At 49.6% G+C, this 18,352-nt stretch overlaps 1 protein-coding gene across 16 annotated transcripts in view; it reads right to left on the bottom strand.

Annotated features, from left to right (window-relative positions):
* MBNL1 (muscleblind like splicing regulator 1) overlaps positions 1-18,352 on the bottom strand; it is a 111,803-nt gene that overhangs the window by 24,137 nt on the left and 69,314 nt on the right. For 15 of the 16 annotated variants that reach the window (XM_075506740.1, XM_075506730.1, XM_075506737.1 and 12 more), the window contains 2 exons: positions 6,731-6,901; positions 536-736 (listed from right to left, as the gene is read on the bottom strand). In XM_075506740.1, coding sequence (XP_075362855.1) covers positions 536-736; positions 6,731-6,799 — 270 coding nt within the window. In that variant the 5' untranslated portion in view covers positions 6,800-6,901. Of the gene's footprint in view, positions 1-535; positions 737-6,730; positions 6,902-6,997; positions 7,206-18,352 lie in introns of those variants that run through there. The other variant, XM_075506741.1, reaches the window with a different exon arrangement.

Below are 18,352 nucleotides of genomic sequence, written 5' to 3'. Positions count from 1 at the left end.
TTCAGATAAGAAAGATTCAGGGCAAGGGAGAGTACCAGCTAGAGAGCACTAATACTTGTCAGGGTTGTAGCAAGGATGATAAGCCGGGCGTGGGAGGCCGGTGGGGGAGTGCTGGCACCATCTGTCCAGAGCGAAAGTAAGGGAGGCTGAAAGCCATCTTTCACCCAGGTAGCTGAAGCTCTGCCCTGACACCCACCCCTGGTGCTTGGTACCTGCGCCCGTGCAACCCCACGTTAACACCTTCTGGGCCCACACTAACACAGTTTTGAGGCACTTTTGCTGCTGCCACGGTCATTCCTAAAAGGGCTCAGTATTTCCATTTCTTTCTGCAACGGAGGGTCAGAAGCAGAACTGCAAGCATTAGCTTACTGTATGATCACTCAGTCACTGCCCATCCTTACCCGTCACCAAGATAAGACATTATCAGCTGAAGTGAAACCTGCATTATTTTCTTTCACAAGAAAAATATTTTATATCTAGGAGACACAACAAATGATACAACTTGTGAGAGTAAGTTACACATATCGGCTCCTACCTCCAGCCTGTCTGTCCTCATTAGCTTTTGGGCAGCGGCGGCAGCAGCGGCAGGAACCGGGACACCGGGGTTCCCTGTCACCAGCATTGGGGCGGTGGGCAGGATCTCCGCTGGGACCAGGCCTGGGGAGACGGGCCCCAGGTAGGGGTTGAAGGCGGCTGATGCATTGGTGGCTAAGCTCGGTGCAACGGAAAACATCGGCTGCAATCAGAGAAAAGAAGGACACTTTAATATTTATACTTGCTATGCCGTCAGCATAATAACTTTCTGGCTATCATCTTGAGCACAATGGCAGTGAGTTTCTGTTACTGATGGGAAAGAAGCATTTGTCGTGTTTGTGGGACACGAAGAACACCCGTGCAAACGTCGCATACGAGCAAGACCACAGGCATCCCTCACCAGCCTCTGCTGGCTCTCCTGCTCAAGATCCCCTGCACGCTCACACCACGTGGCAGCTCTTGGAGCAAACTCTCATTTGATCCGCACTTGAGCAACACCATCATAAACGAGTACTCCTCATGGCCACAGGAGAAAGTCTGAGGCTTCAGAGGGACACGTCCAAAACGTGTACAAACATCCGTTCTCGGGGGAAAAGGCATCTGCGCGAGAGCCCCGACACACCATCAAACCACAGTCAACTTCAGACACCGATAAATGCATTTCTGACCCTGATGACAGCCAGCACTGGTTCAAAAATTACAGAGGTTTAATACAGGAACAAGACCAGACAACCATAATCATTTATTTTTACAAAATTAAACAGGCTGTGCACGCAGATATTCAGAAAGAAATACACTGCATCAAGGATATGCTTTATTTAGACTAAAACATGAAGCCAGAGAAAGAGAGAGAGCGCGCATGCAAATACTGGGGTTTTTTGTTTGTTTGCTTGTTTTAAAAAAAGGAAGAGTCAGACACCCTTGGAGGCTATCACATGTTGTGAAGATAATTGGATGTAGAAGACCAAATAATGCTGTAAGACCAAATGCGGAGCTGTTACACTGCAGTAAAGATTAAATAACTCTTCTGCCTCACTGAATGCAAAGGCACTGTGCTACCAGTGTAATTGCCAAAAAAAATTTAGTCTGGAGTGTTTATCTTTAGTATCTAAATAAAGCATTTAGATTTTTCTTCCAAACTAATTTTTAGAAGGAAAAACAACTACAGAGTTAACGCAACTCTTTTTCTGTTTCGTATCTGTTTAAGCCAGACAGCATATACCACCACATGTTTTCGTATTCCTGAGGAAATGACTGAACTGTTTGGAAGCAAGAACAAGTCCATTTGAAACACTGGACAAAAACACATGCAGAGATTACTGAAGAAAAATGTGTAAATGGCAATAATTTCTTTAACGTCTCTGGTTCTTCATCCATGTGAATGAAAAACAAACAGACAAATTTTACAGGAAATAAAATATTACTTTTAAATACGCTATTAATTAACTGCGCTTTTCATTACTGTGTTCTCAGCTATGTAATAATGAATATTGAAAATAAAACTAAAAACCAGTCTGTTAGTGTGCCTTAAGAGGTATCAATGTTTGATTTCAGCCCCATATACTCACTGTACAGTACATAAAAGACTATCCCATTTATTTTCTGAGATAATTTTATACTAATATAAATATCCTGCGGCCTTTAGACCACTGCAAAATAATAGCGTATTTTATCAGAGCCACGTCATATTATTCTGAAACTCGCAGGTATTTTGCAATGTGCTGTACACATGTCAATTAGGAGATAAAAAACTATCCTACAGTCGTACCAGCCCAGACTCGGAGCCACGTTGCTGGCAGAAAGCGACCATGAAGTGGTGAGACCTGGGCAGCACACAACCGCTTCTTGGTAGCAGAGGAGTCTGCCAGGGCACAAAGCCACCCGAACACTCCTGCACCCAGGAAAAATTTCTGGCAATACAGCAGCCCCGGAGGACACATGGCACCGACTGGATGTCCCCAGGGACTGTCCCCAGCCGCCCCGGCACTGACCCAAGGCTCGGGCGGCTGCGGGACGGGGAGGAGCGGGACGCCAGCACACTGCTCCCTCTGCCGCAGGGGTCACCCCAAGCACGGCCCTGCCGTCCACGAGCATCAGCTGAGGGTCAACCTGTAACTGCACGCTGGTCAGAACTGGGACCCTGATGCCACGCTGGAGGGGACAGGCAGGGCGGGGGCTCCAGGTCAGTCTGAGCCGCTGGGCTCGTCTCTGCTGCTTACTGCTCACTTATTTTCCAGCGAGCTTTCACTTCCCCATCTCTAGAAGCAGAGGTAGTATTTCTCTATCACCATGACCAAACCATACAACTACTTACTGGCCTTGCAGTTAGGGCCCTACTATGCTGTGCATCATGCAAACCAGCTAAAAAGAAGAAAAAAGCAGCTCCTGTAGATCCGCAGAGGGAACAGAGGTGAAGGAGGACATAGCCTTGGATGCAACTCTGTGCTGCCAGATGCCCCATAATCCACATCGTCCCAGCTACTGAATAATTCTGCTCTAAAAACGCCTCTGCACAACCAACATGAACCTCACCAGCAGGTCTGATCTCCACGGGTCTGCCTTTCAGAGGCACTGCTCACTAACGGGGTCTATCGATTGGGAAGGAGACGCCGGGGCACCTTTGGAAATTGGCCTCTGCAGCGCAGCAGAGCCACGGCTCCTCCCTGGACAGACAGACAGACGGGCTTTCTGCCAGCGCCCCAGCTCACCGGCCCCGCAGGACCATCTGCCCGCAGGGAAGGAGCTGGACTCGTTTAATGCACCTTTAACAGTCATCTACTGAGCGCCTGCCGTGCCACGGAAAGCACAAGAGCGTACCACCTACGCAGAGAGAAACACCGACAGCCTCAGCTACTGGTGAATTACAAACACACCTGCAGGAAGGTCAGGGACCTCGCTCTGCTGCAGATCCCACCTGCGGCGTGCAGCGGGACGCCTCTGGAGCGCCGGGCGACTATCGCATGCCTGACGAACAGCCCCGCGGTTCAGGCCTGTCCAGAGCAAGCAGCCTGGGGGCTCCCCGTGCTCCTGGTGCCCTGCGTGCCCCTGGAGGCGAGGGACGGCCCCGGTCTCCGGCCACCTTCCCGGTCCATCTCCGCTCTTCTGGTCTCACATCTGCATCTTCCCGCTTCCGTTTAGCATTTTTCACACTCTTCCACATTGGAAAAGGCAAATCCAGGGTCTGACATTGCTTTTGTGAAGCAGCACAGCAGCACCCACTGATGTGCTAGTACCAACTGATGCGCTAATACCAACTGATGCTCTAGTACCACAGCCATAGTCTAGCTGAGCCCAGCTCCCCCTAAACCAGTTTACAAGCAAGGAGACAGAACCGATCCGAGCAGGCAGAGCTCTTCCTCAGGATCTCGGTGCTTGCAGTCAGCAGGACATGCAATCCCCGCTCACCGTCTGAAATCCCCTCCCTCAACTGCCAGCCAAAGACAGATAAAAGAGTGAACTAAAAAGGAAAGATGGGAAAAGTCTGCAGACATTACTTGCAACTAAGATAATTAAAACACTTATCAAACAGAAATAGGAGTGAAAGGATCCTACTGCATTTCTTACCAAATCAGAGTCTCTCATTAAGTTAGTTCACTTACTTTTATTACGGCATAGGTATTAATTTTTGTAAAACAAACCAAACTGACATTGTCAGATGGGATGACATAAATCACTTGCTAGAACACCCTGAAATAACATGTTTCAACTGTGCTAAAAAATAAAGTCATTTTAAGGCCAAATTAGTAGGATGACATCCATTTGGAAACACTACTGCTGGGACAGCCAATGGGCCTTGCTATGAATCCTCGCAGTGAATGAGACTGAATTCTGAACATACACAGTCTGTAATGTTTGTACATCACAAGCGACGCACACAGAAATTACCCAGGCACGGGGAGAAGGTTTGTGCTACGATTCAACATTTTGCTCTGACTTAACTGACTTCAATTTTGCTTGTTAGGGACAGTATGAGTGTAGCATAAAGGAGAATTTAAATTTGATTTAAATGTTATCCTCACACTAGCCTCTCTTTATATTAAAAAGGAACGTTAATCCACAGGACTGCACTAGTATTTTTTTTCATGTTTACTCAAATGTTGGTGTGTGCTTGCACACTGCTTTGTATAAACCCGAGAGAGCCCTATTTGGTCACAGTTCACAAACAAACAAACAAACAGGTTAACAGAGAAGAATATTTTAAGCAAGGGTTCTTACTGGTGCCTGCATTTTGACTTAAGCTTTCTCATAGTCCCAGCTATGAATCTGCTGGCACTAAGGCTGTATCACTGTACTCAAACCAGGAAACAAAAATAAAACTGTGGCATGTGCGCACGTCTGTTTTGAGTTGTCAAAATTGAAAAATCATTCTGAGGTTGCTCTGGAGTTAAAGCACGTAAAGTACAGCCTGGTTTTGAGCTGTCTGGCTGTACAGACACTTGATTTTGTTTCTGATCTGAAAGCCAGCGGCAGCGGGCACCAGCCCACAGGCAGCCCTATTTCTCCCGCGAGGCGGGAGCAAGGAGCAGGCTGCGCGGCGCAGCCTTAGGGCGTCCATCCCCTGAAGCACTGCGGTGCCACAGCATTGGGTGGCTGCGCCGATGCTGCCTCAGCTCGACTCCTTGCCTAGGCGATGCAGACAATTTTATTTAAAGACGAGCCAATCAAAAGGGAGAAAACAAAATGTGGTATCTTCTCATGCTGTGCTAACAGGTACTAAAGTCAATTTGCTGTGACAATCCTACCACAACGTTTGCTGCTTTTCTCCCCCACATACACTTTTTCTTGAAACAGCCGAGGCATAAAGCTCTGTGGGAGAATAACAGTAATATTAACTGAATCAAGCTACAAAATATTTACTGGTATTCTGTGGACCCACAAAACGTGGGGCCAAATAACCATGTGGCACAGGTATGAGAGTCCTTTCTGCTGAGTGATTTTTGCTAAGGATTTAGCTATATTTTGAGGAGTATTAATTGCCACTATGTTTTTTGAAATAAAAGTTGAGGAACTCATCTAACAGAGTGCATATAGGTTTCCTAACGGAAGGTATCTAGAGGTAAATTAAACTCCCTAAATTCCACCTTTGCCAGCAAGAAAGGAATGAAAGAACTGTCAGAGAAGTGCTGATGCAGATATATTTATTTGATATATATTTTTCAACTTATCTTTTTCCTTTGCTGCCATTTTACCCATTGAAAGAGAGAGCTTCAGCCAGGGAAGCACTGTTTGCCTTTTTACGTAGAATATACCAGCCTCGCTCATACATTAATCAGTGCCAGTCTTGCTCATACATTAATCAGTACCCTCTAATGTCTGAGCTAGAAATTTATATCAAAAGGGTTCTGGGCCAAATTTATCCATAGGTTAGCTCAAATGACCTCTCTGGATTGCATTAGAGAGGGATCTAGCACAGGGTGTTCAGCTCCCAAATGCGTATGTGCATGGCGGGTTGGTGCCAATCTTCTTTACGTTTGCTGAAACGAGGGATTACTGCAGAGCAAAAAACTCAGCCGTGGCGTTCGACTTTGTGGCCCACTGCACTGCGCTTACTTACTAAGGTATAAGAGAAACAGGTATGATGTAATATATGATCACATTTTACCGTGACCAAATGAGAGATTTCTGATAGATTCTCCTTCCCCCCCACCTTGGCTTTTTGAGAAAGTATAATTATCTGTACTTCTTCTTCCTGCCAAGCCTGAGCTGTGGATCGCGCAGGTCAGACTGACATGCACCATACATCACTCAGGGCAAGCCTTCTGCTCTGCCTGACAACGTGCTGTAAAAACCAAAGTCCAATTCCAGCAAGTAATTCCCTGACAAGGTTCCCCTGAGTGAATGGAAAACATCCAGCGGGAATCTTCTCAAAGCTGGGAACTTCCTACAGCACGTGAAATTGCAAAGGAAACGCCTATTTACGAAAATCCCACACAGATCACTCACTCTCTTAAGAAATAAGTTGCAAAAAGCGAATTAAATTAACAAAAGATTAACAGAATTAATTAAATTAACAATATTACTTCAGGCAAGGGAGAATTAAGCAGTACAAAGACATACAGACCAGCATTTCAGCATACTGGATTTCTCCACCAGTTACCGGCGTTTGTGGGATTCTACAGGCACGTCAGCACACCTGCTGACTGACTTCACCCACAACTCACTGTACTCATTGATCAAAGCCAAAAAGCGCACATACCACAGGCTGCAACGGGGCACCAGGCATCATGGCATTGGCAAGCTGCATCTGCTGGGCCAGCATGGCCATATTCTTCTGCTGAATCAGGTTATTGCGTCCATTTATCTCCAGCTGCGTTTTTAAGTGTGGTGGTGGGTGAAGATATTTGCAGTTTTCCCTTGAACATCGACCCTGAAGAAGAGAATTGACACAATTGGCTTAGAAGCTATAGTTGTATCTTCGTTTCTTATGGCATCAGCTAAAACAAACAGAACACACGCCACACACCTCGGAGGAAAGCCCCCGGCTTCTCCAGGCTATCACATACTGACCCGAGCGACTTGACAATTCTAGTATCAGCTGCTTGCTTCGCTTTTCTAAACTATGTATTTCTGCAGTACCACTCTAAAAAATACTGTTTCTTTTAAAAGTTAAAAGCAAAATACCGGTTGTTTTGAAAGTACAGCATGGCCATCCTCTACGGGCACACGTTTTTGCTGAGTGAAAAGCTCAGCCGGTGGGGACTCACAACGGCTGCCCCTGCCCACAGAGAACCAGGAACCGGGCGGCTGCGGAGCCAGAAACCCAGCCGAAGAAGTGGGGTCTGGCTGCAGCGGTGAGCCTGCAAAAGCTCATGTGCTACTCTGAAAATGTTAAAGGCTCGCTTCTCTTTCTGCTGTGCCGGGGCACGAGAAGCACTGAGCGCCCAGCAAGACGTGTGGTCAAAGCAGCATTATTACCAGGAAAACAGCACCAGCTCTGCGCTTTCACTAGACCTGGAATACAGCATCTTTGAAGAAAACCTCTTACATATGATGCATTTTTGTTGCCATTGTGTAAAACAAACAAGAAAATCAGAATTGACTTGTTTCTAAATTTTTCATTAAATTCAGATGCAGTAAACAACAGATTTCATGCACTAATTTTATTTGGATGAAAGGACATTCATCAGTTTGACAACCATTCACATCAAGAAATAATAAAAAATAATTCTATGTACAATATATATCCAAACCCCACTGCACCTCCTTGTTACCAAGTAAACCAGCTTCGCACATAGGACAACCCTGCTCGGTGAACTCTCTTAACGCGGTCTCTCGCTCTGGGTGCCCCCGCCCGCGGGCTCCCAGCTGGGAGCGGGGCGGCTGGTGCTCGGCAGCACTGGGCGCTCGGCAGCACTGGGCGCTCGCCCGGTGGCCGGGACACCGGGAGCTGGGCACGAACGTGACTTCTGAAAACCGGCCCCAAGTGCCCCCAGCTGTGCCTCCGCTGCGAAAGCCTCTAAAATGAAAGGCAGGGCCTGAGCGAAGGGCACTGCCTGCACAGCCGCTCGGCCACCGTGCGCGGCAGAGGAGGTCGGGGAAGAGAAACCCCCCTCCTGGGGAAGAGAATCCCCTCTGCCCGGGGACGTGAGCTGTGGTCTCGCAGGCCATGAGACTTCAGGAAATGCAAATTCCTTAATATGGAAGCTTTACACACTAATTGTAACACTGGAGCCCATACTTTCACTAAAGGGATGATAACAAGAAAAAAAAAACAACCAAAACTAAAAAAGAGAATTGAATCCTTTTCTGGGAAAAACCAGATTCCTTAAATTACTTTTTTTTTTTCCTTTACTCATTCATCTTTGAAATAAATCCAAACAGGAACAATGACAAAGCAAAAGACAGCCTTAATTTAAGTAAGAAACCATTTTTATCAGGAAACAAATTAATTCAATATAGTTTGACCTTATACTGCAATTTTGTTCAGAAAGTAAAAATGTATTCTTGTTATAAGATCTGCCAGAAATCTAATTTGTACTATGATTTTTGTCTCCCCTTAAGGCTGGGATAAACGGTTTGCTGCTGCCCGCCTCCCAATCCGTCTCTCCTGCTGGCAGTCCAATGTTCTTACAACTCATTTTCATAGTTATTCAACTGACATCCGAGTGATCCTTGCATAGGAATATATACCTGATACAAAGAAAAATACGTAAAGTTTTGTGGATATCTTTAGGCTGCACACTAAGATTATAGAAAGCCCTATGTATATGAAGACCATGACTGTAATGAATGGCAAAGAAAGTTTATCTTTCTGAGCATCCGTTCATAATCCCCGAGCGTGTTTCCTTGAACGAAATGCATTTTCCATTACATGATCCTGTCTACCTCCAGACAACACAGAAGAGCTGAGCGACTGCTGCCAGTCACAGTGGGAAGGCGCAGACGAACAGCAACCCCCGTGCAGGCTGCCCCGGCGCTCGGCCGTGCCGTGCTCGCTGCCACCTTGCTGGCCCCGGGCTGCGGGGCTGCAGATGTCGGTCTTCTCGTTCGTGGCACGGGTCGGAGGGCTGCCCCAAGCCCTTTGGCGTGGGGCCTTCGCCTTACGGCCCTGTCGCAGGGCTCCCGCAGGCGTCTGCTCGTTGGACTGAGGGGTGCTACGGGCTGTCCTCGGCAGAGCTGGCGCGTGGAAAGGACTGCTGAAGCGACTGGCAAGAAAATCTCCCTAATAACACAGCTCCAAATGTTGGAAAGCAATCAAGACAGGGGCCAGATAACGCGCAAGAGCTAAAAGCACAACATCTGTACTACAGATAAGACAGGGGAAAAAAACATGTGCAGCCTGAGAAAATATTTTTACAGGGGAATGGAGTTTCCTACTGCAAATAAGGTCAGTAACAAACATTAACGATTCATAAGTAGAAAAGACAAATTGATGGTGGCAACAAGAATTGGTGTTTATGGAGCGCGAATTTTATACGTGTGTGTATATAGACATATACATGCGTGCATATATGCATCTGCTGGTTGCTGTTCCACCCGTGGGAGCTCCCTGCGACACCTCCAGCACCGCTCGGCGAGAGCAGCGGGCGGCCGCCGGCAGGGCTACGCCCATCCATGTCTGTGGGGATCAAAGCCAGCAGCCAACGGCCCGGAGCAGCGGCCAGAGCCGCGCAGGGGCCAGCACAGCCTGCGGTGGACCGGCCAAAATGGCGCACGGGACATCTCCCACCCGGCTCATCCGTACGCTCGGGGTAGAAGCATGCTTTCAGCCTGGGGGCATGCTTTCAGACAAAATGACCCTCAGTTCTCTCCTCTAATGCCTTACTGACAACACAGTTCAGTATTTAAGCCATTCTGCACAAATAAACCAACCTCATTTCAGCACCCCACCCCCCCGAAGCATTTCACAATTATATGAGATGGTAGGTAAAAGGCAAGCACTTTGGAACAGCTTTATTTATGGCAATTTTTCTCTTGATACTAAAACCCATGTTAATTGCTGCTACCACTAAGTAACACAGGGCAAAATTACACATTTACTAGCTGCCTGGAAGATGGTATCTTACATTAGCACAGTGTAAAAATCAGACTTAATTACTGCTAAATGAGTAACATGAAACTACAACATGTGTTGCTGGAATCAGAGAGGAGCAATTAACAAACCTGATTCCAAAATGCAGATTAAACTCAATGTCCTCATTTCAGTGGTGGGGTTTAGGCTGCTCCACACCTCTCCAGGCAGGATCCAAAGACTGGATCAGGACCGCTTAATGTACTTCATGGACTCAAATGCTTTAAGGCCAGAAACCACTCCAGTGATCCAATGCAATGTCCTCGGGCTCCTGGGAAACAAGGAGCCCCCTCCATTGTTTCCCCATCAAGGCCATCATTTCTCTTCACTCAGCAGCTGATCTTTAAGGAAGACAATTTACTCTGACTTAAAGACTACAAGAATATACCACACCCCCAGGTAAACTGTGCTTACGCATACTTATCATTAGCTACTATCAAAAAGCTTACATCTTTCTTGTTTGTATGCTCCTTTGGAGTCCAGTGCAGCATTTAACTTTCAACCTTTTCAAATTTTCAGATCCTAGCAAATTTTCCAAAAGAAATGCGGACTTCTCTGTTTGGGAAATGGCTTTCTTGTCTTACTTATATTCCATGGACCTTCAGAAATGGTCCACAGAACGCCCAGGAGTCAGAAACCGCAGGGTGAAAACCACTGTCAAAAATCTCGATCAAGAACACGGACTGCACTCATCTCCTTTATACTGCGAGCAAGTAGTTTCTTAATTACCTTTTCACTAGATTCTGGTAACTGCAGTCAACAAAGTTTAAGGCAGATTTTCATCTCTCTGAACCTTTTCTGAACCCTTTGCTGTTTTTTCAATCATAAAAAATTTAATACTATAAGTGAGTAAATTCAGAGAAGCGGAAGTTGAGCACGCTGGCAGTGTCCCGAAACGCTGGTCGGGTTGTCCCTACACTGGTAGGGTTTTACCAGAATCCTGCTGGACTAAAAGTTATTAAAAATGCTCCTCAGGCATGCTGTTCAGCAGAGGCCGCCCGCAGATCTCCAGTCCCTCGAGACAAGCGGGACAGGGCCTCCCCCACGGGCAGAGCCAGCCGGGAAACTCGGGTGCACAGCACGACAGCGGGGGGAATCACTCACACAGCGATGTGGTATTTGGGCAAAATCCTGTTGCCAAGGTGCCGCGTTTACTTCTGCGCTCAGGACTCCTGCAGGAAGAAACCCGGCTCTCGCTCACACTGCAGCTGACAGCCGGGGCGGCAACTCCCCGCCAGCAGCCGTGAGAAGAGGCTGGGCCGGGCCCAGGCGATGCTGCTGGAGCCGGGCATGGACACGGACCCGCTGCGGCGCCCGGGGCGTGCCGGCCCGAGCGAGCCGCGCTTTGTGGCCACGCTGTGGCTCCTCCAGCAGCCTCCCGCGGGAGGCCAGACCCGGGCGGCCTGTGTGGCCTGGCAGCGCCAGCGCCCTCCCCACACGTGTCCCCACACGTGTCCCCAAGCAATCCCGCTGTCGCTAACCAGCACCCATCAGGTACCACACTCCCGACAGCAGCGTCACCGCGAGAACGCGGCCCTGCGTGCCGTGATGAGCCATCGTGCGCACCCTGCTCACAAATACACCCTGCAGAGCGAGGAAGAAGAGGTCGAGCTCGGCCCGTCAGCCAGGCGTCCTCCCAGCGGGAACGCCGGAGCGGGAGGACATGCAGGCCGCTCTCACATGATGTTTTTCTCCGGCTATCATATCAACAACGTTCAGGCAGAGAGCCCAGGCTGAACTGAACAGCCAGCCTGACTGTCATTAAATTAGGGCAGCACGATGTCTGCAGTATTTTAAGCTGTCTAGCCTTGGCAAAAGCAGGGGATGGGGACAGGGAGGAGCGGGCGGCACTCACCCACCGGGGACCTGTGTGGGGCCCCGGGAGGTGCCCCCCACTCCCCCGCGGTGCTAGGCACGGCTCTGGCAGGGCTGGGGTGCGAGGGTGTCATTCTTTGCTGGTAACACCTCCTGCCTCGCTCTCTGCCCCTCCGTGTTAAATATTTACAGGTCACTGACCCGAGCACATGGCAAGCGCACACCGAGCCGCAGGGAGGCTGTGGGGGACCTGGGGAGGCAGGAGGGATGGGGCGGGGGGCTGCGGGCCCAGCATCACCCCGGGGGCCCTGTCTGTCCGTCCGCCCCCACTGCCTGCTGGATCAGGCCCATCTCTGCATACCTGCCTTATCTAAACGCCACGCAAACATCATGAAATGGCAAGGGCTTGCAAGGGCAGTGCCAAGGAAAGACATTTGTTTGCCAGCTGATCTACCTGCGTGTTACCTTCTGCACCATTCCTCCTCCTGGCAGCGTCTCCAAGAGCCCTTCTCACGCCTGTGTGTGATGCTGAGCTGGTGCAGCTCCCGTGCCCCAGTGCGGGCAGCTGGCCCCGGCTGCGGGGACACACTGCACCTCCACCCAAAAATGCCTGGAGGTCCCCGTCTGCCACTCGCTCCGTGCCGCTAACAGCCAGGTGCCACGCTCGGAGGGCGCCGGCAGACCTGTCACCGGCTTCACACGCGCTCAGCACACACCGCTGGCTGTGCCAGCGCTGCCAGGTGGCATCGGCACCCGGCCCTGCTCCGGGGAAGCTGGGTTTGCATCCCAGCCAAAACCGCGGCAGCCAGGTAAGTGAAAAAAGCCAAACCGGGAGCAGCTGCACAGACGGCAACTGCAGAAGAGCGGGAGCTGCCGCGCTGCACCAGGAGCCAGCGCAGGGGTGAGCCACCCCGAATGGCCAGGGACACCGGGATGCTACACGGAAGCCATCAAACACGGCTTTTTCACCCTTGCACAGCTTCCTAAGAAATAAAAAACAGACCTCAAAACATACCTTAAAGAATTGGTTATCGCTAATCTCAATTTTTTGTTATGACCTACACACCAACCCCTGCAATCTAGATAACTTCCTGAAGATTACTGTGTTTTTGTAAAAACCGCCAGTCAGATTACTGTGCTGAGGAGTTTTTAGTTGGAAATAGGAATTAATAAAAAAGCGTCCATAGGAAAATATTTACTTTCTGTATTCATTTGTTGACAGAAAATGCCTGTTTTCTCTGAGTTTTCTATTTATTTCCCAAGACAGGTGGAAATGAGCAGCGCTGCCTCTCAGCACGCGCCCTGCCTTCTCCGAGTGCCAGACAACACACTTGCCTTTATATTTGGGAAACCACTGCGACATGGAAGGGACAGTGTGAAGGGGGCGAACCTTTCCGTGTTACGTTACTACTTCCCAACCACAGGGAAATGCGGGTATCTTATTTTATTTTTCAAATTCTCTCACAGAAAAATCATTATTTATCGGGGCAGACACATTTTAGATGTGCAGATTTCTGTTTAAATGATTGGTAAAATCCCAGGAAGAAGTATAATCTTTTTAGCTGACAGCAGCTACTATACAAAGACAGATTTTTAAGCCTTATTTGAAATATGGGGTCAAGTACACATTTGCTTCTGCTCTCGTTACAGAAGTAAATCTTTTAAACTCATGCTGGCTCTCCATTCTTCTCTTAGTTTTTAATATACAAATTTATTTCCTATTCTGTACATTTCACTTTCATTGCTCAAAAATGCTGTAAAGAACAACAGTCCACTCCGGTCATGGGACGGTGACCGGCCGCAGCCTGGACGCGCGTGCCTGACGCCAGCAGCGTTCAGTCTCCTGTAACGCCTCATGGAGGTGCAGCGCGGGGTGAAGCGAGGTCTGGAGACCAGGAGCCAGGTCGGGAGTTTTCCTTCCCATTGCCTTCAGGGGAGCAGGGACGCCGTACCCGTCCCAGGAGCCTTCCCACAGACCGCCAGAAGCACCTCCCAGCTATGCAGTTGGGTTTCATTCCCCACAAAGCGGGAGGCATTTCATGTGGATATGTGCAGAATTGTGGAAGAGGAAACACGCAGGACTCAGACAAGAAAGAAACCATAGTCAATCCTGTCCTGGAAAAATCACCCCCAAAATTCTGCATTCTGAAAATACAGTGTAAGTATTTCTACAAGACTTGATCACCTGACAAACGTGTTGGATTTTGATGTTACACCTAGATATTTAAGACCTCCACAGGGATAGGCAGGAAATGAGTCCGTTTCTGTGAGGTCACTACCATGCTCTTCTCTACACCACCGTTCTTCGGTGAAGTGCAGCACGTCCTGTTTTTCAGATCCCATACTAAATGTTAGAAATACAACAGCAATTCTTGCTCTCTGAAAATAGTTTCCTTCCAGAAAATACCCTGATTGCATGTTTAATAACGAAAAAGTATTCTTGGGATTCACTTCTGAGACTGCAAGCTCCTCTATCCACCGCAGTTACGGCTTAGGTAATATGGGTACTAACAATTTTTACTTCTTCCTTGAGGGAATATTTAATGGAAATATCAGCAAAAGCCAATAACTAATTAACAAGAAGATAATTTGAGCTTAGTGTGCTGCAGAGCCCTCTGTGCAACCGCACCGCCGCCCAGCAGAGAAACGTGACCCACCGGCAGCCCCGAGGCACGCGGCCCAGTGCTGTGACAGCCCCGACGCTCACCCACGGCCACGGCACAGCCCACAGCTTCGGGCAAAACCCTCCGTGCCCTGCAAACGCTCTTCCAAAGGCCAGAGGCAAGCCTTCCCCTCACCCACTGGAGCAGCAGAGATCACGGCAGCACCGGGTGGGTTTACAAATTAACGGCACCCGAGCTGCTCTTGTCCAACCACGCAACCTGCAGAGAAGATCTCAAGGTGGCATCAGGTCCAGCTCCTGCACCTGTGGCCCTGGCATCTCCGGCACGCCGCTGCTGGTTTCTACCTCCACCTCCGGTAAGGTGCATGTGAACCCCCAATCTCATGCACGCTCAGGCCAAAGCACGCACACTTTGTGCAAGTATCTGCACCGAGGTCTGAAAAGCAGGTCCCCGAGTAGTTTGAGTCTGAGTAGTTGCTATTAGGCCTTCAAAGCTGTTTTACGAACTTGCAAACATCTACGGCTTCAGTACCCGCATAAACTTTAAACCAATTCAAATTCAAAACGATTACTTTCCAATACCTCTCCTTAGAAACACCGTCTAATCTGTCATGCAAAGGAAGAACAGCAAACTCATCACCCTGGTGGACTTGGCTCCAGTCTACAACTTTCTTGGAAAGCACAGCCTGGTGATGCAACAAATAAGGTCTAATTAGCAAACTGCTCCCGCAAGGTCATTACTCCTGCGGGCGCAAGCCATCAGGGCCCCACGGCGCCTGCGCGAGGGACCTGCAGGATCCCAGAGCAGCCCCCGCGCAGGGGCATTGCCAAAGCTGAGACGCCCTGTCCTCAGAAACTCTGCGAGCAGCCAACAGGAGGTTTTCCACACTGAGTCCTCGCAGGGTGCAGGAAGGCAGGGAGGACCCAGACCTCCCCGCCGCGGCTTGGCACCCGCGGTGCCGTCACCCGGTGCGACACCCAACATGAACCCTCCTCTCCCAGAAGGAGCCCCGGGGAGCCCACCGCATCCGCCGCCTCCAGTAGTCCCCCTGCATTTCAGGCCAAGGTTCCTCAAAGCAGGGCTTACCCCGCGTTTGGGTATTTCCACAGGGACGCTATTTGCAGTAACGTAATGTATAACAGTTGTCAGTGTTCCCTCCAGCATCCGGACGGGTTCAGGACTGTGACAGGGTGTGCACAGCCATGGGGGGACACTGCTCGGCACCGCACGGTTGCAACCAAACCCATGGCAGCTTTGGAAAGGGGGCAACCCTTGCAGAAGAGTTGATTTGGGAGGACCAGCAAACATCAGATTGGGCACAGCCAAAGTAGAAATACAGAAGAATTTTGCATGGACAGAGACTAAATAAAGATCACAGTTACTGCTGTCATTTCATAAACACCGGAGACTGCACACCGAGCACAGCAATCCTGCCGTTGTTGTTTAAGGTTATCCTTTTGCAGCAGTATAAAACCAGAAGAAAACAAACAGTCCCAGCAAGCCGGTGTGTGCCACTGACTCTGCACGTCCCCGGTACGGCACTGACCCCTCACTTCAGTCAGGGCAAGCCGCCTGGTTCCACATGCTTTTCTTATGCTGCTGGAGTTAGGTTAATATTGATCACCCTCCACATATCTGAAGTAAATACATCTGTACGGAGAAGTTTCATAAATGCAGTTGGTCTGGGAAAGTCTTAAAACTAAGCTGCGCCAGCCTGCTGGGTCTGTTTATTTATGCTATTTTTATACCACTGCGGTAGCACAACCCGAGTTACCGAGCACTTGCTACACCGCTCTGCGCGTGTTTATACAAGAACTACTGCTCACAAAAGCAAACGGGAAGGCTTCTTGTTTTTCATCAATCCACCAACACCGTACCATTAAAATATCAGCACCGAAGTCCAGGGGCAGAGCAGAAGCGAGAGCACCAACGTGCTACTCACTGCACGTAGAGACGTTACTGGAATAAACCCTGGCTCCTCCCCGAGGGTCCCTGGAATAAACCCCTTGCTCTCCCCCGAGGTCCCCGCACCGGCCCCGTGGCCGCAGGGAGAGGCACAACGCCCCGCTGGCAGGGCCCGAGGGCAGCACGGAGCCCTGCACGCGGCGGCGGGGACACCACGGCCGCGGATGCTAGGGCAGCTTGCTCGCCCCGACCGCGAGCCGGCCGCTCGCTTCAGAGCCCGGACACTGAGCCGCAGCCCCGCAGCGCTGCCCCGCTGGGACCACGGCCGCCTCCCTCGCCCCCCTCAGCTAACAAAATTGAAAAAAGGAGGGACTGTTACCTATAAGGACAGCGTAAGCACAGGACTGATGCAACAGCCTTTCAGTTGAGATTTTTAGCCCACACTGCTGCTCAGGATGTCCTGGAGCCAAATTAATTCTCCAATTAAAAACTGTTGCTTAGCAACGGGGTTTGAGATGCAGGGGAGAAAAGCGGGGTGCCGTGGCGGCTGGCCATGGGTAGGCAGGAGGGGTGTGAGGAGGCGCACAGCCCGCAGCGGCACCGGTGCCAGACCCCTGCCTCGATGGAGGTGTCCGCGGGGCACCTGGGGTGCAACAGGTAAAAACAACCCTCCAGTGCCACAGGGAAACACAAACTGCGGCCCAAACTCTGCTCTTGCTTATTCCAAAACAAAACTGACGTGAATGAAACACCAGCCCTGTGGAGTTGTTCCAGGTTTTGAGCAAACATTGTTTCCTCAGGTGGTTTTATGAAATGACGGTTAAATGTATTATCCTGCATGCAGCACTACTGTCATTGTCGCTACCATTAAATCAATGAGACAACCTCCATGCCACAGGATGCAAAGAACTCAGCTTTTAAACATAAAAGCGTCTACCAGAAACAGGCTTTAATCTCTGCTGACGGTCTTCGTCAGCTGCCACGGCATTTAACCACCTGCAACATTACGATGGACTCACCAAAGCATTTCTGTGCCATGAGGGCTACCAAGTTCTGCTTTTCAAAATCAGACGTGTAACCCTCTAATATTTAACAGGCTGTCTCCTAAAAACAAAAGAAAAGCTTCTTGTGGCCAGCAGACACTCCTATGAGTGCTGCACATCCCATCTGCACTGCATGAATATTTACCACCCCATCACTATTTAACAATTATTAATGACTGACATAATTAAACCAACCACTTCGGGTATTCTGAACGCGCCACGATACTGAATGGCAACAGCCGCAGCTGCGGATGCTCCGCTGCCGTCTCCCCTCGGCCGGGGGCTCTGCCTCTGCACCCGTGCTGCAGGTACCCGACCGACTCGCATCTGGGTGAGCCAGATCTAGCAGACCAGCAGCCACGCCGAACGGCACAGCTGTAACAGATTAAGTATTTTTGATCCAAAACAAACATGCAAACACCTCCCTCTTTTAGGGAGTATAAATTCCTTCCGACAGCAGAGAGCTTGGCGCGTTAAAACCCAAGCAGGAAGATGGCTGTTACGTAAAATCCGAATATTGCCTGTAAATGGTAAAACTATTTATACCAATGCCCATGTGTTTTACAGGATAACATTTAACTACACGTAAGCTACGGTTTGCTTTTTAAAAATAAACTCTTTGCACTTGCTTTGTTGTAGTAGCTGGCCCGCCAAGCATACATTCAGATGAACTTTTTTAATATTAAACACAAAGAGTTACTGGCCCTATTTTACTGACTTGAAGCATAGGAACTGCCGTCCTGGCGAGTCAACGGCTACGCTTACAGCTCCGAAGCCAGGCAGCGATCCAGAGGCAGGGCCACGACTGCTGAGGCACTACACCACGCTGATGTACAGCCCATGTTGAGACCCAGCCCAACACACACCGGAGGAGGGCTCGCTGCACCTCAGCCCCTCCGCTGCCCCGGGGCACGGCCAAC

The sequence above is a fragment of the Mycteria americana genome, chromosome 7, assembly GCF_035582795.1.
Source record: "Mycteria americana isolate JAX WOST 10 ecotype Jacksonville Zoo and Gardens chromosome 7, USCA_MyAme_1.0, whole genome shotgun sequence".
Lineage (NCBI taxonomy): Eukaryota > Metazoa > Chordata > Aves > Ciconiiformes > Ciconiidae > Mycteria > Mycteria americana.
The sequence above is the reverse complement of the archived record's forward strand: the minus strand, read 5'-3'. Positions and strand labels throughout refer to the sequence as shown.